A 24286-nucleotide genomic window follows, 5' to 3' on the forward strand; every position below is an offset into this window, starting at 1 on the left:
TTCAACATGCAATACAAATGTAAGGTATATATGTCTGTATATAATATATATACATATATGTATATTTACACACACCCTCTCTCTCTCTATATATATATATATATATCCCTCTCCCTCATGAGTAAGACCCTGAAAACAGAGAAAGTTTTACTTATGAGGATATCAAGGCTGCAATGTCTGTATTACTGTTAAATTTCAAACTGGTGAGGTCTGGCTCCTCACAGACTCCTCTGCAGGTACTGGAGCTGCCGTCAGGAGGTGTGAGCATGAAGGCTGGGCATCCCTTCCTCGCATCGCCTTGCCGCCTCCTCTGTGACAGGTGTATGCTAAGGTCTGGGAACACCACAGAGGTCAGAGTCAGGCAGACTGACCATGTCTCTACCCTCCTGGGAAAGTATGGCATCGTGGGGAAGCTGTGTGTTTCAACAAGTTCCTACAACAAAATGTCACCTAGAGGGAGGGACAGGGTGGTGACTCCAGCCATTCCTGGGATCAGTGGGCAAGACAACAGTAATTAGCCTTTGATTTCATCATTTCAATGATAAGGCAGAACCGTTCATTCTTGAACTCAGTCCCTAACCCAGGGGTACAGACCGTGTCCCATTGCCCACAGCTGGGCCTGAGAATGGGCCAGCAGAAAGAACTGCCTGTTCTTCCTCTCTGCTGGCCCGGGTACTCAGGAACTCTTCGGAGACAAGAGCCTCCAGCCCCACCCTGTCTTCCTCTCTCCTGCTTTCAGTTCTGCTTCTGACAGAAAAGACAGAAGAACTGAATGCAGGCTAAGCCCCAGACTCTTAACTGCGGTGTCTACCCACCCTCCACATCTGACCTTCATAGGTACTGCCCTCAGAATTCCCGTTCCTAAACCTCTACCAGTTCAGGCTGCTTCCTCCCTGAAGGAAGACAGCCGCTCACTGGTGGAAAAGACACATGGTGCGCACCAGGCAGCCCCTTGTTAGCCACCTTCCTCCTTTCTCCATCTCTCAGTCCTCAGGGACCTCTCCTCTAGCATGTCACCTGACAGGCCAGCTCGATCTGCCGGGGACAAGAATCCTTCCACCTCTTGGGGGAACAGCTCTGGTGCTGAGGGGTTTTAGCCTCCACAGCCTCCTGTGCCTCAAGAGGACATGATCCTCTCTCCCCCACGCTTGTCACTTTGAGGGACAGGTGGAGGAGACAGGGAAATGACTGGGAGTGTGGAGACCTGAGGTGACTTGAAGCCAATCTGTCTCAGTGGTAATTTCTCCATTTTTAAAAGCAGGGGGTTGTTCCCGTCTCTAAGGCATTTCGTCGTTCTCAGATGGTGCAACTGTGAGGTTCTAGGGCTCTGTTGGGGCAATGCTTGATGATTCTTGTGAGATGAACAGCTGCCTGCCAGCCGTATAGCCAAAGGGTCGGGAGCAGGGGTGCCAGCGCTTGTGGCCCACTCTATGGCCACCCCTGGTAGAACAGAACAGACCCTCAGTTCTTGCAAGGAGTCCCTCACCCCAAGCCCAAGGTGAACTGGCTGCCAGCATCTGCAGCAACGACCCAAGGCGCCTGTCAGGCACCCAGGCAGGCGACCCCTCTTCCAGGACCCGGCAACCTCAAGTCCATCCCCGTGGCACCAGCCAGCCATCCCCGCCCCTTTGTCACTCAAGAGCCCGGAAGGGCTTGGAGGGTTATGCCTGGAAACCTTGAGAAGTCAGAGACCGCTGGGCTCTACGGCCTAAGACTACGTGGTGGCAGCCAGAAGGCACGGCCGGGCGGCGACAGCAGTGTTTGCAGGGGACAGGGACCCCTTTCTAGCTTCTTCTGCAAGAGCCCCACCTTGCCCCATCTCTCCACCCAGGCTGCTCCCCGACCCCTCCGGCCTGGCTCCCCTGCCCAGGGCAGGCTAGGACTCTCTCCCCCGCCCCGCTCAGCAGGGCCCGCGTCGCCGGGGACTTTGGAGCCGAGGAGGAAGCGCGGAGGGGCGGGGAGGTGGGGGTGTGTCGGGAGGCGGCAGTGCTGGGTTTTATAATCCGCAGGGCGGTCGCCGAGCGGGAGAAGGGACAGCGCCGCACCACGCGCGTACCGCGCTATGGGGGCCGCGTCCGGCCAGCGGGGGCAGGGGCCGCTGTCGCCTCTCTCGCTGCCGTGGCTGTCGCTGCTTCTGCTGCTGGTGCCGTCACCCGCCCCGGCGCTCGACCCCGGATTGCAGCCGGGCAACTTTTCCGCGGATGAGGCAGGGGCGCAGCTCTTCGCCGAGAGCCACAACTCGAGTGCCGAGCAGGTGCTGTTCCACAGCACCGCAGCCAGCTGGGCGTATGACACCAACATCACCGAGGAGAATGCGCGGCTCCAGGTGGGCGCTGGGGCCTGGGCGGGGGCGGGGCACGGCAGGGCGCAGCGACCAATCACAGGTCTGCGGTCAGTCGCCCGGGGTAGCAGACGCCTGGGGCCCCCAGCCTCAGCCCTGAGCCGCAAGATCCCTAGAGGGGCCCCTGCCACCAGTCAGACCCTCCCACCCGCTCTGCGCATTAGACAGGCGGTGATGCTCCAGTCCGGCTTGGGCACGTGATGCCAACATAGGGATGAAAAGGATGAAGCTAACTCCTCCAAGGCCAAATCCTCCCGGCGCGTGGGCGTCCAGAGCTGGGGCAGCGGTGGTCTGCATATAGGGAGCTCTGTTCGGCTCCAGAGCCCTTGCCTCCTGGCAGCTGCCTGACCTTTTATTGAGGTTCCTTTTCTGGCCCCTCCACTCACTGGCCCCTCATTCTGGTTCAAATTTTTTCCTTCGTTGTTTCCTTGAGTCAGATTCCCACAGTTCCCAACCCGAGGGCTCAGGAGTGGGGGTGCTGCTTCTGCAAGCTCATCTCTAGGACAGAATCTCTGCAGGAACTAGGGGTCTGGAAGCCCTCCGCCTTCCTAGGCCCTCTCAGTACTGTAGCCTCTCCTCCATGGCCTCCACCTAAGACAACCTCTCTTTTCACCCTCCTGCTGAGCACAGGAAGAAGCAGAACTCATCAATCAAGAGTTTTCAGAGGTCTGGGGCAAGAAGGCCAAGGAGCTATACGGCCCCATCTGGCAGAACTTCACGGACTCAAAGCTGCGAAAGGTCATTGGGACTATCTGCACCCTAGGACCTGCCAACCTGCCCCTGGCCCAGCGGCAGCAGGTGGGCCTGAGGGTGGAAACAGAACTTGAGTTGCCAAGTGCCCTGTTGTGGTGGTTGGGAGAGCGGCCTGGCAGACAGGAAGGGACCTGCAGTCTGTATGGACCTTGACTGTAAGGGGAAAACAGGAGACTGACTGCTAGGACCACAGGTTTTCCCTCCAGACGTGTGGTGGAGTAGAAAGTCAAATTCGTGAACTGGAGTGTAGTTGAATGGCCAGACTGCTAGTGTAGCATGTGTGAAGCCCCGTGCTTTATACCCAGAATCACATTACACATGCAGAGAGCGATGTGGATGTGCGCTCTCTCTCTCTCTCTCTCTCACACACACACACACACACACACACACACACAGAGTCAACGGTGAATTTCTCTCTAGGCAGACTTGGTATACGGGCAAGGGTTGGAAAGACAGACGCAACAGGGCCAGAGGACGGCAGGGATTCACCCTCACTGTGGGCTGGTACCAAGCTGGTGTTTGTCTCAGACCCTGGGTGCCTCCGCGGGGAAGGGAGGCAGTTGGAAAAGTGTCACTGAGTGATCGCGTCTGAGTCACATCCCCTCTCCAGACCACTTTTTCCTCCTAGCCAAGGGGTGGGGTGGGCAGATTAACTCCAGAGGCCGATGTTTGCTCGCTAATAATCATTCCTCAACTCCAACTTGGCAGTACAACTCCCTGCTCAACAACATGAGCAGAATCTACTCCACCGGCAAGGTCTGCTTCCCCAACAAGACTGCCACCTGCTGGTCCCTGGACCCAGGTATGGGTCGGTCCCATCTCTGCTGGGGTTTCCTAGTGCTTCTGGGTCACCTGCAGGATCTATGTTTGTTAGTAAGTCAAAGGCACTGGTCCCGCACTGAGGCTGGACTATGCAGATGTACCCATACTTCTGCCCTACCCTGCTTCTCTGGGCACTTTGGGGACCCGCTAGCGCCACCCTTCCGCCGCTAAGCTTTCCTCTGGCCACCTAGCTCTCCTTTTAATGGGTCCTCTCACTTGCTCCAAAAGCCTCTCACAAGCCCTGGGTCCCTTGGGACTGTACCACAAGGTCAGCGATTCTATGCAATGAGTCATGGAGAGGGTTTTGTCTCTTGTAACCTCTAAATGTTCTTTCTGTGTCAACGATCTTAGCCATTTTCCTGGGCACAGGGTCCTGCCCGGTGCTTTCTTTGTATAGTCTCGCCCCTGCAAACGCATAGGCTGCCCTTGCTCTGGGGTCACTGTGATGCTGAAGATGCTGGTGGAAATGGTAAAGACCAGTGTGTGCCTCTGGTGAAGGCTGCCAGAGACTGGCACATAGACGGTTCCTAACTGACCCTGCTCACCTGTCTCAGAGCTCTCCAACATCCTGGCCTCCTCACGAAGCTATGCCAAGCTGCTGTTCGCCTGGGAGAGCTGGCATGATGTTGTGGGTATCCCACTGAAACCCCTCTACCAAGACTTTACTGACCTCAGCAACGAAGCCTACAAACAAGATGGTGAGCTTGCATCTTCCTCTCCATGGACAGCAGCCTTCCAAGCTTACAAGACACTCTTGTCTGCTGTCCCCAGAGCCTCGGGTCCCTGAGCTAGACAAAGCAGCCAGTCTGGTGACTGCAGGGCTGATCCAAGGTCTCAGACCTAGTAGGAATGGCATGAAACGTATAGCAAGCATACGTTGCTGTCCTGTCCCTCTCACTGCTGTTCCTGGTACCTTTTGTGGCACTGCTCCCAGCCCTAAGACTCTCTGCATCTTTGTGCTTAGGGACCTGTTTTGCTGGAGATTAGAGTAGCCCCTAGTTGGAAATGATAGACCTTGATATGGTGACCCACACCTGTAATACCAGTACTTGAAAGGGTAGGAAGATGAGGAGTTCAAAGCCAGCCTGGGCTACACAGTGAGACTCTGTCTAAAAAAAAGGGGGGGTGGAGTGTGGCACATAACTGTAATCCCAGAACTCAAGAGACTGAGGCAGGACGATCTTGAGTTCAAGGCCACTTTAAGCAACAATCTCAAACCAATGCTTGGAGTCAGGAAGATGGTAGAGACAAAACTAGGGTGTGGAGAGCCCTTGGGCCTGACCTGTGCTCTCCTGCTTTAGGTTTCTCGGACACAGGAGCCTACTGGCGCTCAGCATATGACTCCCCCTCCTTTGAGGAGACTCTGGAGCACCTCTACAATCAACTAGAGCCCCTCTACCTGAACCTCCATGCTTACGTCCGCCGCGCACTGCATCAACGCTATGGGGACAAATATATCAACCTCAGGGGACCGATTCCTGCTCATCTGCTGGGTAAGGACCTGGACCTTGTACCCAGGGGAACTTGGGTGTAGGAGGATGCTCAGCAGAGGGAAAGTGGTCCATCCTCATGGTGCTGGACCTTGTGCCCAGGGGAGCTTGGGTGTAGGAGGATGCCCAGCAGAGGGAAAGTGGTTCTTCCTCACGGTGCCTCCAATATGTGGATTGCCATGACCTTTGCTTCCTTATGTAGAAGCCTCAATGACTTCTGTCCCCAGCTCAACGTCCCCAGCAGCCTGGAATCCTGCTGAATAGGTAGGGGCATGGAGGCTTAGGGAGGCATGAACTTAGAGCCAACAGAGAGCGAGCATGGGGCAGAGCTAGGGGTCAAGCCAATGGCTTTGGCTGCAGGTTCAGGGGAAGAGGCAGCCTACTTGTAGATACTTCCAAGGACACAAGCCTGGAAGCTTGGGGCCCCTTTGCAAAGGATCCTGGCATGTTCAGAAAGGACACCAGTAACCAGCCCTGTGGAGCCCAGAGAGTCAGGAGGGCTGTCCTGTGGTCCTAGGGTATAGGTGCCAGCACCCACCCAGAGTAGCAAAGATGGGAAATTAGCATGGCTGGGCAGGGAACCAAACTGTCCCATTGGCTTTTTCCATTTAGGAGACATGTGGGCCCAGAGCTGGGAAAACATCTACGACATGGTAGTGCCTTTCCCGAACAAACCCAACCTCGATGTCACCAGTACAATGGTGCAGAAGGTAAGTTCTGGAGCCAGGCTTCAGGTAAGGCAATGAGATGGGGAGAGAGGGGGGGTAGGAAAAGCCATGTGATAGGCATAGCCTCTCCCCTCTCCTACAACAGTCAACAGTGACCTAGGGTCTCGTCCGTGGTGGCAGAGCGATCTGTTGTGGTCAGCAGTGCCCTGCCCCTGGGAAGTGAGGGCACTGAACCTCAGATATCTTTCCTAGGCCAGAAGCTATCCTGGGTGGAGATCACTAAGCCTCGCCCTGAAAGCAGTCGCAGGGGCTCCCACATGACCGACTCCTGATCTATTTCCCCACCTCCTGGCCAGGGTTGGAATGTCACAAAAATGTTCCGGGTAGCAGAGGAATTCTTCACCTCGCTGGGGCTCTCACCAATGCCTCCTGAGTTCTGGGCAGAGTCGATGCTGGAGAAGCCAACTGACGGACGGGAGGTGGTGTGCCATGCCTCAGCCTGGGACTTCTACAACAGGAAGGACTTCAGGTCTAGACCTGGGAAGAGGAGTGTGTGGGGCTCCAAGGAGGAGGCAGCTGTGTTTCCGACCTGTATTGGAGGACTGTTCTGTTCCAGGGCAGCAGGGCCTGTCCTCCTACTTCACCATCCCTGCAACTCTCAGGGGCAATCAGCTGGGTGCCTTGGAATGGAGGAGGGCCAGAGTGGTGGTGGTCGGCCAGGGTCAGGTCGAAGAGTTGCTAGTTTCTAAACACTTCTCACCCCGGGCCAGAGGCCTCCTTGACCCCGTGCTCCTCTAGTCCCAGCCTGCCCAGGGCTCTGGCCCCTGCCCTGCTCTCTTCTCCACCCTCATCCTCACCCCATCCATGTTCCAGGATCAAGCAGTGCACACGGGTCACGATGGAGCAGCTGTCCACAGTGCACCATGAGATGGGCCACGTGCAGTACTACCTACAGTACAAGGACCTGATGGTCCCCCTGCGGAGAGGTGCCAACCCTGGCTTCCACGAGGCCATCGGGGATGTGCTGGCTCTCTCTGTCTCCACTCCTGCACATCTGCACAAAATCGGCCTGCTGGACCATGTCACCAACGACATAGGTATGAAGTGGGCCAGGGAGAGGATCCAGTTTGGCTCAGTCAAGTCTCCTTCTACCTTGTTAGATCTCTACTGTTCCCCTACTCCATCTCGTCATTTTTGTCTTGAGGCCCCATATACACCTTGAGCTTGGCACTCTCCCGGAGTCCTTGTTCCTGGAGCTAAGAACTTGGGGGTCACCTCTGTGCAGCCTCACCTCCTGTTGCACAGCCCTCCCCTCCCCCAGGTCCACTCTGCCCTAGCTGCTCCTTCCCCTACCTTCTCTCTCTTCTTATTTCTGTACAGAAAGTGACATCAATTACTTGCTAAAGATGGCCCTAGAGAAAATTGCCTTCTTGCCCTTTGGCTACCTGGTGGACCAGTGGCGCTGGGGGGTCTTCAGTGGACATACTCCACCCTCCCGCTACAACTTTGACTGGTGGTATCTCAGGTGAGGAGAGAGGAGAGAAGCCTGACTCGGGGATCCCTTGCCCCCACCAGTCTTGTCCCTCTTTTCTAACATCTACCCCCTACCCACTGCCTCCTCCATCCCTGCTGAAAACTCCAGGAAGTCTCCCCCATTTTCCAGGATGTAGAAGGGATGCTGGGGGAGAGGGCGGCTAGGGGTGGAACCAGTACCTTTTTTCTGCAAATCACAAGCAGCCTGTGCATCCCTAGGGCCTTAAGATTTTAAACATCCCCTTCTAGAACCAAGTACCAGGGGATCTGCCCTCCAGTTGTCCGGAATGAAACTCATTTTGATGCCGGAGCCAAGTTTCATATCCCAAACGTGACACCGTATATCAGGTACCAGAGCTCTGTGTTCCTCCCTGCTCCGTCATCCCTCAGGCCCAAGGGCTGAGAATTAGAACTGTCCTTTCTCCTGGGCAACGCTTGGTTTCTTTCCTTCTTCCTACTGCTAGCCCGTGGTCCAGCTGTTGCCTGTGGAACTCGGGATAGAGCCTGAACAAGGGACTTTTGCCTAGCTCTCCACACTCCTCCTAGCCCCTGCTCTCTGTCCCTGCAGGTATTTTGTGAGCTTCATTCTGCAGTTCCAATTCCATCAAGCACTGTGCAAGGAGGCGGGCCACCAGGGCCCGCTACACCAATGTGACATCTACCAGTCTACCCAGGCTGGGGCCAAGCTCCGGTATGTGGCGGGAAGGGAAAGAAAGTGGGAGGCGGAGGGGAGAGGCTGGCCACGGGCATTTCTACAGGTAGCTGACTGTTGTGGTTGGAACCACACAAAGCCATACTGCTCTGGAGTAACTCTCTTCTCTCCTTCCCACCCCTCCCCTTCCCTCCCTCTTTCTCTCCCTCCTTCTTTCCCCTTTCTCTCTTTCATATCAAATATTTATTGAGCTGGCCTTCCACTGCCACGGGGCCAGGCAGATGCCCCCTGCCACTCTGACAGAGACCCTAGCCCTAGAGTTCTTTCACTAACGAAGGACAGAAGGGAGGCCGCACCGCGGTGGACCCCAGCCTGTGTCTCCTATACCCACAGTGCTCACTCTGCTTGGCAGGCAGTTGCTGCAGGCTGGATGCTCCAGGCCCTGGCAGGAGGTGCTGAAGGATATGGTGGGCTCAGATGCCCTGGATGCCCAGGCGCTGCTGGAGTATTTCCAACCGCTCAGCCAGTGGCTTCAGGAGCAGAATCAGCGGAATGGTGAAGTCCTCGGCTGGCCAGAGTATCAGTGGCATCCACCGTTACCTGACAACTATCCATACAGCATTGGTAAAGCCCTAAGTGAGGGTGGGCAGGGACCAAGAGGAGTCCTGGCCTCTGACCTCTGGGCCCAGGCCTCAGGTTCCTGGTCAGCTCCTTCCAGCTATATTCCACCTCTGGGCTCTACAGCAAAGATGGGCATGTCTTTCTCCCAGCATCCTAGAGACGGTGAACCCAAACCTGAGGGCCCCTGGGGTCAGCCTTGCTGGCACATTGCTCTATGAGGTCACACTGTAGACTCGGCTCTTATTGGCCAGTGGTGGAGGCTTCGGGGCTCTGCTCTCCTGCGGCCATGGGCCAAGGTTGGGCTACTCCAGGACTGCCCAGCTTCCTCTTTCTGCTGCTCTGCTATGGGCACCCCCTGCTGGTCCTCAGTCAGGTGACCACCGACCACGTGACAACCAACCAGGGGATAACAAACCAGGCAACAACCAGAAGCCAGGGGATAACAAACCAGGCAACAACCAGAAGCCAGACAACAACTCACCGAGTGCCAGTCATCCAGACAACCCAGACCCCAAGTGGGACTCCTGGAAAGGGGCAGGGCCACGAGGGGGCAAGGAGCCAGGGGACAGCAGGAGGGGACTCCAATGGAGCCACGCCTTGTGGTAAGGAAGGCAAGGCCTGTCTGTTTTCCTCCTCACCTCCTGCAGACCTAGTGACTGATGAAACTGAAGCTAACAGGTTCGTGGAGGAGTATGACCGGACAGCCCGGGTGCTGTGGAACGCGTACGCAGAGGCCAACTGGCACTATAACACCAACATTACCCTAGAGGCCAGCAAGATCCTGGTAGGAACCACTTCCACCAACTCCAGCGTCTAGCATGTGCACAGACACAGCCACACCCACAGAACACACACAGACGTAGAGAGACACAAACACACACACACAGCACCAAGCTGCCAAAACTGGTGAAAAGTCTGGACAGAGTATTTTAAAAACAAAACTCCGTTTCAGATTTATTGGGCTTGGATCCACGTCTGAGCGAGTTTCTCTAGTCAGATACCTTTCTTAGTTACCAGTCTCAGAGACTGTAATCCATTGTCAAGCTAAGCAGTGACGGCGTCCCTCTTTCAAAGATTGACAGCCTGTTTGTCAGCAGCACGAGGGATCATTCCCTTGCACCCTGTCCCTCCCTTTGCGGCAGAGTGTATACGTCACACCACAGGAAGCCAGTTCTAGCCATGCGCTCTAACCCTAGATCACAGGGTGTTAACATTGCTTGAAGACCCGCTGTGTGCTGCCCATGGGTCCTTAGTACCTCACCTTCTCTTCCTGTAGACTTTGGCATTTTTGCACAATCTGGCATTCTTCCTGTTTCAAAGATGCAACCTCTGAATACTCAGGGCCTGGGGGTAGGGGGCTCCTATCTACTATCACGCCACCTTCATCCTAATGACATTTAAGGCGTGCTGGACCCCCTTTTCCTGCTCTCAGGATATACATTGCCAGACCGCAGATATCTGTTGAGGAACACATGCTGTACCCAGTCTATTAGCAGACGGCCCATGTTGAAGAGAAGGGTATTTGTATGGGCAAAGTTATCCACCTAATCGAACCACGCTCCTCATCCCTACCTTTATGGAACCTCCTACAGAGAGGCCATGCCAAATCTCCTGAGCCTGTGACACCACCCCCTTGTGCCCTCAGCTTCAGAAAAACAAGGAGGTGGCCAACCACACCCTGAAATATGGCACCTTGGCCAAGAAGTTTGATGTGACCAACTTCCAGAACTCGAGCACCCAGCGGATCATAAGGAAGGTTCAGAACATGGACCGGGCAGTGCTACCTCCCAATGAGCTAGAAGAGGTGTGTGGCCATGGAGAGCATGGAGTGGGCACTGCTGGGGAGTAAGCCGAATCACGGGTCTGCCTCCATGCTACTTTCTCGATTTGTCAAGTCTTGACATGGGCCATGTCTGCAGGTCTCCAGAATTCCCATGACTGCAACACGTTGGGGCACATGCTCCCTTGGTTCCCACCCATAATGCATGGGGCCAGAGCAAAATGGGAGGAGGATTCTTAATTCCCGTTTTTCCCCCCTTGCAGTACAACCAGATCCTGCTGGACATGGAGACCATTTACAGCATAGCCGATGTTTGCTACACAAATGGCACCTGTCTGCAGCTAGAGCCTGGTGAGAGCACCCCTGAAAGAGAGAGAGTTGGGGGGCTGGCTGGTAGGGATAAGGATGCTGTCAAGGGAAGGAAGAGATGGGCTTCCTTAACTGATTTCCTCAGGGGAACTGTCTGACCCTGCTGAGAGCTAGAACCCCATTAAAATTTCTCTAATTCTCTGCCCCCAGGGCATCCCACCTGCCCAGAACTCCCCAAATGTTTTCCTTCTACCTGCCCCTCAGAGCAATAGAATCTCAAATGTGTTTCAAAGTCACAGACCCCAAAAAGGAGAGCCAAAGACCTTCGGGTCTGTTTCTATACCTTCTGTGGCTTCCTAGGAGCCCCTCCTCCACTGGGCCATGACTGAAAGAAAATCTGGGGCCAGAAAGGATAAACCATGCAAGAGTCCCACCGACTTAGAAGCGCTAAGCTAGAAGTGGGCCTCCGGTCCCTAGCTGTAACATCCCCACACCATCCCTTCCTCCATGGCACCTTCCCGCCAGATAGCCATGGACCTCTCAATGCTCATGTCTCTTCAGCCTGAACCCTATTAAAAGGTTCATTCAGCCCTCCTCCCCTGCACTCTCACACACATCTCTTTCTAGGGTGGTGAGCTAGAGTCATAAACATTCTTTGTGAGGAATCTTTACCAGAAGTTGTTTCTTCCTGGCCCCAGTCCAGCTCCCATGTCAGAACAATGACAAAGAGAAGGGGAAATGGAAAATAAACAGGAGCAAGAAACAATTCCAGGGTGGGGTTGGGCCTATAGGTAGTGGATGTGGGTACACATGCCAAGAGGAAGAGGGAACATGTACGTGCACGTGCGTGCATGAGTGTGTGAGTGTGTGTGTGTGTGTGTGTACAAGCACACTTGGGAAACATGTGCATGTCTGGGTGTATAGTTCTAAATATGGATATTTAAAAAAAAAACATGTAGCATTTGGCATCCCCACCGTACAGCCCTTTGATCCAGAACTAGGCCATCTGGTCATGGACATAGTAATTAAAATAAAAAGCCCATGAAGATCGGTGACTTTCATCACCAGAAAGCAGACACTGAATTCTGAAAACAAATCTTTTTCAAAGAAAGCTAATTAAGTTTACCGTTTCTGTGACAAGAGCATATTACATAGAATGTTCCAGAACAGAACCCAAGTTCAACAGTGAGGGTTTCAGAAGCTCCAGGGCACCTCCATCTAGGCCAAGGGCAGGGCAAGAGGAGAAGCCATCTGTTCCCAGACTGATGCCCACAGTCTTGTGTGACGCTCACTCTGGCCTGAGCTCTCAGGAGGGTGTCCCATGCAGAGTGGTTTCCACAGGACATAAACCCAGTGCCCACCTTGCTGGAGGCAGCTCAGGTAGTCTTTGTACCTGCACAGCCCTTACAGCTGTTGGAACTCCTTTGACAATTTATGAAGGATGTTGTGGGTCCCCAGGGATGCAGCAATGAGCAGGCACAGCCCCTGCTTGGAGACAAACAGTTCTAAGTGCCTGGAAAGGCCAGGATAACTCCTTTGTTTATAGATATGGAAAAAGACCCGCCCAGGGTAACTTGGGGGGGGGTCCATGGGAGGGATAGAACTTGAACTTAGGCCTGTGAAACTTCCCAAACTATTTCTCCCAGGGAAGGGGAATTGATGGGAGAACCGTTTGTTTTTGCTCCAGCCTGGCCACCTCCTATGTGGGGACACAAGCCTGTCATTAAGCTACTCCTAAGAAAGGAACAAGTAAACCCCTTTCCAAGTTGCTGAACCCCTGCAGTGTCATGTATGTGCAGCATGTCGCCCCAGGTGGGCACCCTATGAGTTCCTTGTGGCCGCTGGCTCCCTAGCTCTCTCCCCTCTCGCTACTTACTGCCTATCCTGTCAAGCTTTCTTCCGACTCTGAAATTCCATGACCAAGTTCCACTTAAAAACAGATGAGTGCTGAGCCAAGAACCGAGGCTCAAGTCCTTCCACCCCTCCCTTCCAGATCTGACCAACATGATGGCCACATCCCGGAAATACGAAGAACTGCTGTGGGTGTGGAAGAGCTGGCGAGACAAAGTGGGGAGATCCATCCTCCCCCTTTTCCCAAAGTATGTGGAACTCTCCAACAAGATTGCCCGCCTCAACGGTAAGTTCCCAGTGCTGGTGCCGCTGGCTGTCTGCTCCCCAGTTCCCTCAAGCTCCTCAAAGAGGTCCTCTGATCCTTAGACTAGGGACAGGAAGAGGTGACAGGGGTGTGCTGAGTGAATGAGAGCTGTTGGGAAAGCTTGACTTGTCTCCTGTGCAGGCTATGCAGATGGAGGGCACTCCTGGAGATCATCGTATGAGTCTAAAAACTTGGAGCAAGACCTAGAACAGCTGTACCAGGATCTGCAGCCGCTCTACCTGAACCTGCATGCCTATGTGCGCCGTTCCCTACACCGCCACTATGGGTCCCAATACATCAACCTGGATGGCCCCATTCCCGCCCACCTGTTGGGTAAGGACATTGGTCCAACTTCAAGGAGGTGGGCAATGGACAATAGTAAGGGACAGGACAGTGCAGGCCACAGAGCAGAGAGCAGGCCTGAAGCGTCATGAGTGATAAGACTTGAAGCCTTGAGCGAGCATGGCCAAGGTTGGAGTGGGGTGGGGTTGGGGGGACTTCCTGCTCACGTTTAGTTACCACATATTTTTATATTTTTCTTTTGTGGTGCAGAAGAATTGAACTCAGGGCCTTGTATGTGGCAGGCAAGTGCTCTACCACTGAGCCACACTCCTCAGCTCTCCCGGTGCCATGTTTGCCACAGAACCACATTATGCAAGCGTTTCACCATCTTTTAAGGGTTAGACCACATTGCCCGTCATGCCTTGAGACAGCCAGATCCAGGAATATGGGTGTGGGGATCTGAGGAAATTCCTTATGAGCCTTGAAAGATGTAAGATTTTGACAGATGTAAAGTCAGGGCTGGGGGCTCAGGGGGAGAAGACTCAGGGCCTTGAAAGATGTAAGATTTTGACAGATGTAAAGTCAGGGCTGGGGGCTCAGGGGGAGAAGACTCAGGGTCTAAGTCAAGGTGTGGCAGCAAAGAAAAGTCCTGAGAGCTCAGATCCACTTCAACATCTGGGCCCTTATTCTTCCATGGCTCTAAATATTCAAACAGCCTTGAGTACATGAAGGAGGAAGAAGACAGGGAGAGACAGAAAGACCTGGGGGAAAGTAGAGGCCACCGGTTTTCTGTCCCCAATGGGCCATTGCTTTCCTACAGTTGTTATGAATAGTGAAGTCAGACAGCGCACATTTAGAGGTCATTTGGGAGACTTCCAGAAGGTTGTCCTTCTCTGGGTCTGACTCTCATGCGGCTGGAACATTGCTGCATCCCAAGATCCAGTCCTCCTCCATCCCTCTTTGGGACAGTTCAAAGAATATCTAAGTAGATATCAACTCAGTGACCAAGAACACAGAGCCCAGGAGGGAAGCGGGATGCTCCAGGTGTCCAGGGGTCCAGACCGGGCCTTAGAAGTTCATCTCCTGTGGTCAAAGAAAAAGAAGCCCTTTAGATGCCCCACCCTCACCCTCCCACTCCTTTCTCAGCCCTCTGCCACTCTGACTCCCTCTGGCAATTCTGCCCCAACTATGGCAGACCCCCAACTCTAATGGAGTTTCGAACCTTCTAGTCATTCTGAATGTCCCTCTTCTCTCCAGTCCTGGAGAGCTGGGCTCTTAACTGACACTGGATTCTAGGGCGTCAGCCTTTCCAAAAGGAGATGGTTGGTTCCTGTCGGAGTGACTGGTGACCGGCATAATGCAATGTGAGAGGTTACAGAGGGGACAAGAGTGTAGCCTGATGGCATTGAAATCCAGCCACGTCACTTAGGAGTCTGAGACCCTGTTTGGATTACTTAACTCTCTCCAGACACAAGTTCCTCTGCTACACAGTGACAGGAAGCAGGCGGGACTACAGGTTACTGTATGTGAGCTTGGGGCGGCACTTAGGAAGTGACGGTCATGTGGGCACTGATGCTCCAGGGCTACCTTGATTCCTAACGCCCAGCAAGGTTCTTACCTGTAACCCACACTGGAAATGACCTCGTGGGCTGGGCATGCAAGTGGGAGACCATGCACATCAAATGCCCAGCACGGTTTGCAAACAGTTGATGCTCAAAAGATGCCACCTTGGTTGACAGGATTGGGATCTGCCCACCAATCCCTACAGCATTTCTCTGAGCCTAAAAAGTTATGTGTCCCAACTTGCCTCTAGGGAACATGTGGGCACAGACCTGGTCCAATATCTATGACTTGGTGGCACCCTTTCCTTCCGCCCCCAGCTTGGACGCCACGGAGGCCATGATAAAGCAGGTCAGTGAATCCAAGGCCATCATCCTTGGGCCTTCTGAGGGAACAAGGTAGGGCAGGCCCCAGATGAGAGGACAGAAACCCTCTCCCCGCCAGTATGGCCCTCTTACAACCTCTCTCCTGCCTCAGCTGTGTCTGTCAGAGACCCCAGTTTGCAAAGAGCTGTCTCTGCTTGCAGGGATGGACGCCCAGAAGGATATTTCAGGAAGCTGACGACTTCTTTACCTCGCTGGGGCTGCTGCCTGTACCCCCCGAGTTCTGGAACAAGTCAATGTTGGAGAAGCCAACCGACGGACGAGAGGTGGTGTGCCATGCCTCAGCCTGGGACTTCTACAATGGCAAGGACTTCAGGTTTGTCTGGGTGGAGCTAGGATCCTGGGACAAGAGTAATAGCTGAGTCAAGGCTCTGTGGTTGCCCCCTCAACGGGAGAGAGCAAGACCGATGGGGGCAGTTTGGGACAAAGCTGAGGACTGAAAGTCAAGGAGGTAAGTTTGGTCCTAGTCGTGGGAACCAAGTAGGGAAATTCCATTGGAGAAATGAAAGCCAGGGGGCTGGAGAGATGGTTCAGTGGTTAGAGCACAAGTACTGCTCATCCAGAGGTCCTGAGCTCAGTTTCCAGCACCCACATGGTGGCTCACAACCATCTATAGTGGGTTCTGATACCCTCTTCTGGCACATGCAGATAGAGCACTCATATACATAAAATAAATTACTTCTTTTTTTTAATATTTATTTATTTATTATGTATACAATATTCTGTCTGTGTGCATGCCTGCGGGCCAGAAGAGGGCACCAGACCTCTTTACAGATGGTTGTGAACCACCATGTGGTTGCCGGGAATTGAACTCAGGACCTTTGGAAGAGCAGGCAATGCTCTTAACCACTGAGCCATCTCTCCAGCCCTTTTTTAAAAAATATTTATTTATTAAATAAATACTTCTTATAATAAAAAATAATGCCAGAAGTGCTAGCCAACTCTGTCAGTGGTCAGCGGGATTCTTCAGGTTGCAGACCTGATGTAAGCTATCTATGCTGCACAGCCTTGTTTGCACATTGTTGGCCCTTCCCATGGTGCACCACTGTGACGTAGGAAGACTCCACTCTCACCACTGACAGACAAGGCACTGCCCTTATCAAGTTGGGGCTGGCTACCTACAGTTGTCTAACAGACCACCCCAAAATCCCGTGGCATAAAATGACCAGTTGGTCCTCAAGGATCTCCGAGCAGTTCCACCAGTGCTCAGTGAAAGTGTCCTCACTCCACAGCGACAGGCATCTCAGAGTATTTAAAAACTTTAACTGAGCCAGCAAGATGTCTCAGCAAATAAAGGTGCTTGCCACCAAGTCTGATGACCTGAGTCTGGGCCTCCAAATTCACATGGTGGAGAGAGAGAATGGAATTTCAAAAATGGCTGTCCTCTGATAGTCACAGACACACCATGGCAGGTGCTTACCACATAAATCAATAAACTCTTTAATTTTTTATTAATTTATTGGCACTAGGAGAGTGACTCCCAGGGTTTTATTCTTGCCAGGAAAGCACTGAGTTACCCCCTAGACACAGTGGGCGGAATTTCAGTGGCTCATCTGGAGCCATTTACCCAGAATCTAGTTTTGACTGCTGCATGGAGTTGCTCAGTTTTTCCCACGTTCAGTGTCTAGGGTGGCCTCTCACACTGGGTACCTGGTTAGGATGATTGGAGAGGCTGGGGGTTGATCAGGCTTCTCTCTGGCACAAGCTGGCTTGGGTTCCTTTCTATTGTGACTGTCTCAGGCTGGCAGATGGATTAAAACAGAAGCCAGGTTTCTCAATGGCTAAGTGTAAAACTGGCTCGGAGTCCTGTCTGCTGTGAATTCCTCCTGCCTCAGGCATCCTCTTTTAGACAGGGTCTTACTATATCACTTAGGCTGACCTTGAGCTTGTGATCTTCCCACCTCACTTGGGCTCCCAAGTGCTAGAACCACAGGCTTTTCAACCCTATATGTCTGCCACATTCTACGGGAGAATACCCAGGGCAACCCAGATTCAAAGGAAGAGGGGAAAAAACTGTCTGGGAAGGGGTGGTGATTCTGTCCCCAGCTGATGAAACTCTTGTATAGACACAAAGCCAGGAAACAAAGAGATGGGGTTCATGTGGGGGTTGGGAGCGGGGATACTGCCCAGCCTTGGGCCCTTCAGAGGCATGAGGACTTGGACCTTCAAGGCCCAGGTGGATTGACAAGGGGATTAGGGATCATGGAGGTGAGGATACCTGTGGGAATCCTTTTCTATGGTGATTCAGAGGAGAAGGTAGGCAGACCCCACCCCTAGGGCGATGTTGGGGAGCTCCTCCCTCTCCCATCCCCCCATGAGAAAGAAATATGAGGTGAACTTCATTGAAACTCTGTTTAGACCCCAGGAAGAAGTTTCTCCTGTCATTGGAATAGGCTTGAAGAAGTGGGTGAGAGAAACACAGGGAGGCGGAGCCTCCTGGCCTGGACAGCTCTGCAACTGCCAATCAGCCCTGGTCCTAAGCATTCTTCTAGTGGTTTGGGATTAAATGAGATGCAGAGTGGTCCAGCCCATGTGGTCCCCAGGAAGCCCCAACCCTGGAAGAAGGAGACAAGTCCATGGGAAAGCACTGGACACACATCCTACAAAGCACAGGATTGAACGTCCCAGTGCCTCCAGACCAAGTCAGAAAGCAAGTCAGTATGGATGGGAGCTATTTGGAAAGTTAGGGGCAGAGGGATGGCTCTGGTGACCTTCAGAGACTTCTGGCCCCAAATCAACCTCTTTCTCAGGACCACTTACTCGATTTCTCCTCCTCATCAGGTCATGCTCCTTGCATCCGTGGGGAGGAGGCCTGCTTCATACGATGCACTCACTATCACATGATGCACTCGCTATCAATCACATGATGCACTCACGGTGGTCCCTGTGCTCCTGTGTCATCCTGACACACGTTCTCCCTGCCCCTGTTCCTAGGATCAAGCAGTGCACATCTGTGAACATGGAGGAGTTGGTGATTGCCCACCATGAAATGGGCCACATCCAGTACTTCATGCAGTACAAAGACTTGCCCGTGACCTTTCGGGAGGGTGCCAACCCTGGCTTCCATGAGGCTATTGGAGACGTGCTGGCTCTCTCAGTGTCTACCCCGAAACATCTCCACAGCCTCAATCTGCTCAGTAGTGAGGGCGGTGGCTACGGTGAGAGAGGGCAGAGGTGCTGGTAGGTGGGCTGAGGACCCAGAGAGGGTAACATACTTGAGAGGTGCAGAAATAGGAAGATTTTATAGATGACCCAGGCAAAGACCTGAGATAGATCGTTGGATGGAAAGGGAAGGGGCCCCAGCAGGATGAACCTGACAGGATAACACACAGATCATCCCAAGAGGCAAGTTTAGGGATGATGAGATCCAACACCATATTCCCTTCCCCTCACTGGACCTGAGCTGCTAGGCCCCCACACGAGGCCAGCATGGACCTGAGGCTGCACGCCCTTCCTTGGCAGAGTATGACATCAACTTCCTAATGAAGATGGCCCTCGACAAGATCGCCTTTATCCCCTTCAGCTACCTCCTCGACCAGTGGCGCTGGAGGGTCTTCGATGGAAGCATCACCAAGGAGAACTACAACCAAGAGTGGTGGAGCCTCAGGTTCTAGAACATTCTGGTGGGGGTATGGATTGGAGTGCATCTCCGAGAGTGTCTGCATGTGCTTGTGTATCTGCAGATGAGCCAGTGAAAAAGTGTGTGTGTGCTTGTGTGTATGTGTGTGCACGCACGTGTGTGCATGCATGCATGTGCGTGCATGTGCGCATGTGTATATACAAGTGATAGGGGTCCATGTGTGTGTGTGTGTGCATGTGTGCATGCATGTGTGTGCATGTATGTGTGTGCATGTGTATGTGTGCATGCATGTGTGTGTGTGTGTATGTGTACAAGTGATAGAGGTCCCCCAGGGTGGTTGTACACCAGAACACAACACACAGGAGTAGAGGACATTCTGGTGAAGGGACTATTCTTTACTTTAAAAATGCCAACCCTCTCTCAACCCCAAAGTCACCCTTTAACATATCTTCCTGTTTGACAGGCTGAAATATCAGGGTCTCTGCCCTCCAGTGCCCAGATCTCAAGATGACTTTGACCCAGGGTCCAAGTTTCATGTTCCTGCAAATGTGCCGTACATCAGGTAAGAGCAAAAGGAGAAAAACTCTATGCTGGAGCTGCCCCCGAGCAGCGAGAGCTGGCTCATGACACAGTGCCTGGGTCCACTCACCTGCAACTAAAACCATTTCTTTAAGTCTTCCTTGAACAACACGAGAGCCTAAACCAACCAAACGGTTAAAACCTGAAACTCCACTGGAAGTTTGGCTAATGGTTACAAGGCCTAGTCTGGGTAGGATTTTTGTTTTAAAACAGGTTTTACTCTGTAGTCCAAGCTTCAGGCTGGTCTAACACTCACAACGGGCCTCCTGTCTTGAGCCACCACACCTACCACCGACAGGGCAGTTGACATCAACAGTGGCACGTGGCTGGGTACTGACTTGGGTTCTGTTGATCGGTTAGATTTGAGACATGATCCCTTTGTCTGCCCTTTGCTGCAACTGAACCAACTGCCTGCAGTATATGTTGAGCTGTACTCGAAATGTCCTATAGTATGGAGCCCAGGACAGGAGGCCCAGCTTATGCAGGAAGCAAGGTGGTTAGGGACAAGTTAGTTGCCATCTTGGGGGTCAAAGCTCCTGTCCTTTGCTTGAACAACATCCTCTGTCTCTATGAGTATCCATTCTGAGCTCAACACACAGGGTGGGCACAAGGTCTAACCACCTAGTCACTCGTCTACACAGAGCTTGCTGGGGAACCTGGTGGCTGCAGCCGTGCATCGTGAATTACTAAGTGGAAGGCATCAGCACTTGCCTGTGCATCATTTGGCTGTAGCATAAGGTGCCCAAGGCAGCTCCCTTCCTTCCTCATGCTCTTATGGGGAGCTTACTCAGGGTGTGAGATCCAGAGAGCTCTGAAGAAGTTGTGACAGGTAGACCTCAGGACAGAGTTCCTGGTGCCCAGGCTACCTGGGAGCCAAGGCACAGAGGACAGAGAAGGCCTCCCAGGAGAGCGAAACTTCTTCGAGTTCTTGCCTCTAGTAATCTCTGGAAGCTGAGTGGAGGGGGGAGCTCTGACACCAGGATGAAAGCCAGCAACATAGAAGCATAGACAGAGTCTGGGACCTGGGAAGAAAGATGTCTGTCTACTGAGATGCTCTCCGAGGCTGCAGAGGGCAAGGAGCAAAAAGAGTTGTTGCTAGGTCCCATCAGGTTTGACCTAGAGACTGCCCTCGCGAGAAGCTTTGGAAGAGGGGTTCCCAGTGAGGCTACCACCACCTCCTGGATCTCCTTCTGAGGTCCCAATACTCACTCTTGCCTCGAGATGGACCCTGTGGTTGTTAGTGTCCCCGCTTAGCACAGTTATCCAGGCAGGAGTGAGCAAAGGAGACTTGGTTCTCTATAAACACACATCTCACATTCTGGCCAGTAGCCTGAGCAGAGCTCTTTGAGGAAGTGCAGGGGGAACAAGTGGCACATGGCTTGTGCCCAGGATCCAATGGGAGGAGCCTGTGCCACTACTCATGTTTAAAAACCAGAGTTGCTGTGGTTGCCCCGGGCCTTGATTGGTATATTCCTACCAGGAAATCCCTGCTGCTCCACATAAGTCTGCCCAGTGCCTTCCCTACCCAGAAGGCCCTACCAGATCCGCACGTTCCACCCAGCAACCCTGGCCTCTGTTCCAGGGTTGGAAACCACACAGCCTGCAACAACTTAATGGGCTCTCTTATTAACCTGGAGCCATGCCTGTTCCCTGGAGCCCCTTGGAGCAGGAATATGGGCAGCCGAGGGATGGGAAGCACCCCTACAGGCACATCTGGGAAGAGCTCAGGTGACACCAAAGGCCAGAGTGACACCCTGGCTGCATCCTGCTCCGCTGGGTCCCCTGTGACTGTCGGAAGGCTGGGTCGCGCTGGCAATGGACGAGTCCCTCTCTCCATTCCGTGCTATACTTTTCCTGTGTTCCAGGCGTCTCTCCCACCTTCTCTCCATTCCAGGTACTTCATCAGCTTCATCATCCAGTTCCAGTTCCACGAGGCGCTGTGCCGTGCAGCTGGGCACACGGGTCCCCTGCACAAGTGTGACATCTACCAATCCAAAGAAGCAGGAAAGCTCCTGGCGTGAGTGTTTTAGACCCATCCTTTGACTCTTTGAAACTGAGAAATCACTGAGGCTATTCTGGGAGCACTTTCTGTTTGGTTTTTTGGGCAGAGAAGAGTCAAGAAGAACCCTTGACATGTTACTTTCAGGAGAAAACTGGAGCCCCTAGGCCCTGCATCTCTCCTCCCCAACCCTGCCCCAGCCCCACTCAGGCTCTCCCAAACCTAAAGGATCGTTTATGCCAGGAAAAGGGTATGGAGAAAAAAATGCCAGACTGGGCAAAGAGGATCCACGTAGTTCTTACTCAGCTTCCCTTTCTCTGCTGCCTTCCCCAGGGATACCATGAAACTGGGTTACAGCAAGCCGTGGCCAGAAGCCATGAAGCTGATCACAGGCCAGCCAAACATGTCAGCCTCTGCCATGATGAACTACTTCAAGCCACTGACAGAGTGGCTCATCACCGAGAACAGGAGACACGGAGAGACGCTGGGCTGGCCGCAATACAACTGGACACCAAACACGGGTACTAGCACCCACCCCACCTCCAGCCCCACGCACCGCTCCCAGAGCTCACACAGGGATGAACCCCATTATTCCCAGTCCAGACAGCCTCCAGTCTGATCTCAGAGCAAGGACAGGGACGCCAGAACACAAGGTCCCAGTGCTCCTGTCTGTCGCCCTGCCCACCGTCCTGTCTCCTTGCTTCCTCGCTCAGCTCGCTCAGAAGGCCCCTTTCCAGAGTCTGACCGTGTCAACTTCCTGGGCATGTACCTGGAGCCACAGCAGGCCCGTGTGGGCCAATGGGTGCTGCTCTTCCTGGGTGTCTCCCTGCTTGTGGCCACGTTGGGTCTCACCCATCGGCTCTTCACCATCCGCCAACACCACAGCTTCCGCAGGCCCCACCGTGGGCCCCAGTTTGGGTCCGAGGTGGAGCTCAGACACTCTTGAAGTGACCCTGCTGATGAGGCTGGCAGAGGAGTGTCCCACGAGAAATTGGATGGGGGACATGGTGTGTGGATGTAACACACTCTAGCTGGCCCTTCCTTCTTCTGCCCTGCCCCTGCCCACTCTCTGCCCCCACTCCCAGCCCTCATTCTCTAGATACCCAGCTTCTAACATGGAATTCCCCATCCAGTCTCTGTGAATACCATTAAAGGTCCTCCCCAACATCTGAGTCTGTGTCTCTTGTGGGAAAGTCAGGGACAGGACAGTCCAGCAGGCCCCTTTACCAATTGCCCCTTCTCAGATGCTCTCAGAGCAGGAACCCAAATAGTCCCAAGTGCTCTGGCCCCCATCCCCTACAACCTTTCCCACCGGCCTTCCTGGCACCCAGGTGAGGTGGCCTGGGTCCTGCCACAGCTAGCAGTCCTTGCCCATCCATGCAGTCACCAAGGAAGCAGATGCTGCGAGCTGCCTCCTGCTTTGCACGTGGATACATATGGAGGGCTCACCCTGTTTCCGTGCATCCTGGTCCACACTGATCCCTGTGTGGCTGTCTTGGGTGCAAGGTCCTGGGTGCCCTTCTACTACAGGACCTGGCTCACTGAGCGTGCCAAAACCCCACGGTCACTTAGACTCCAGCCACACCAGCTTGGTTGTCCCCTTTGTGAATGGACAGCCAGAGTTCCCCGATGGAGCCACATCACACAGGCACTGTCCAGGGAAAAGAACAATAACCAGTGACCACACCGTGGAGTCACTGCTGTCGGCCACCTGCTCACCCCAGAGTGCAGACCCTCACTCTGAGCCTTCTTTTGAAAAGCCTACTTGGATTTTGGGGAGTGTCATTTTAAGGAACTTTTTTTTTTTGTTTTTTTTTTTGTTTTTTTTTTTGTTTTTGTTTTTCGAGACAGGGTTTCTCTGTGGCTTTGGAGCCTGTCCTGGAACTACTCTGTAGACCAGGCTGGTCTCAAACTCACAGAGATCCACCTGCCTCTGCCTCCCAAGTGCTGGGATTAAAGGCGTGCGCCATCATTGCCCGGCTTTAAGGAACTTTTTAAAAACATTTTTTCTCTACATGTTTATGTAGGAAATTTGGAAAAATCTGAATAAAAGCCCATGATAGCAACATCAAGAAGTTCAAACACTGCTAACACTTTGGTGTGCCTCATCCCAGCCTTTCCCCCCAATACATAAACAGGATAATGTAAATAGAATGCCACTGTATTCAGTGTGTCTCCCCCCCACCCCCGAAACATAAATGCATCCACTCTCAAGTATTTAATATCAAATCTAGCTCTTGGCCAAGTGGAAATTGGTCAGATTTCTGGGACATAATCTTCCAGCCTGGTCCCACCTCTGTTAGGACCCTCAGCCCAAACTGTCCCTAGGCTTTGCTGACATTTTTACCCTAGTAGGGTTCACAGCTCTAATTTGGGGCCCCTAATATCCTTAGCCTGATTTTTACTGCTCAGTCTCTAGCGTGTATGTGTGTGTGTGGTATTTGTGTGTGTGTATGGTGTGTCTCTGTGTGCACATGTGTGTACGTGTGTGTGTCTGTCTGTCTGTCTGTGTATCTGTGCAGGCCTCTCCCGTGTAGGATAGGGAGTTGAGGAGTTTTGGATTTGCAAGAGGGTAGGACATTTGCAATTCAGCAAGACAATGAAACTTATAAACATGCCTTCCAGACTGTTCCAGTCCGTATGTATACCACAGATGTTAGTTCCACACCCCACCCCCTTCCCAACCTGTGTTTTGCAGTTTGTTTGCCAGACAAAGGTCATTGTCACATGACCTCGTTTCCTATTTTTATAAACTACAGAGGTTCATGCTGCCTTTCAG

At 53.1% G+C, this 24286-nt stretch overlaps 1 protein-coding gene across 1 annotated transcript; it reads left to right on the forward strand.

The window, feature by feature from the left end:
• Positions 1–1703: 1703 nt before the first annotated feature.
• On the forward strand, positions 1704–22665 carry LOC130876750 (angiotensin-converting enzyme). Its single transcript, XM_057773327.1, has 25 exons — positions 1704–2326; positions 2972–3139; positions 3803–3896; positions 4471–4614; positions 5218–5409; positions 6019–6116; positions 6431–6603; positions 6948–7171; positions 7455–7599; positions 7857–7955; positions 8176–8298; positions 8672–8883; positions 9528–9664; positions 10526–10684; positions 10924–11011; positions 12963–13106; positions 13266–13457; positions 15220–15317; positions 15493–15665; positions 18284–18507; positions 18812–18956; positions 19393–19491; positions 21403–21525; positions 21841–22028; positions 22221–22665. The coding sequence occupies exons 1-25, from the start codon at positions 2063–2065 to the stop codon at positions 22451–22453; spliced, it is 3939 nt and encodes a 1312-aa protein (XP_057629310.1). The 5' UTR covers positions 1704–2062; the 3' UTR covers positions 22454–22665.
• The last annotated feature ends 1621 nt before the right edge of the window (positions 22666–24286 follow it).

This window comes from Chionomys nivalis, chromosome 7 (genome assembly GCF_950005125.1).
Source record: "Chionomys nivalis chromosome 7, mChiNiv1.1, whole genome shotgun sequence".
Taxonomy (NCBI): domain Eukaryota; kingdom Metazoa; phylum Chordata; class Mammalia; order Rodentia; family Cricetidae; genus Chionomys; species Chionomys nivalis.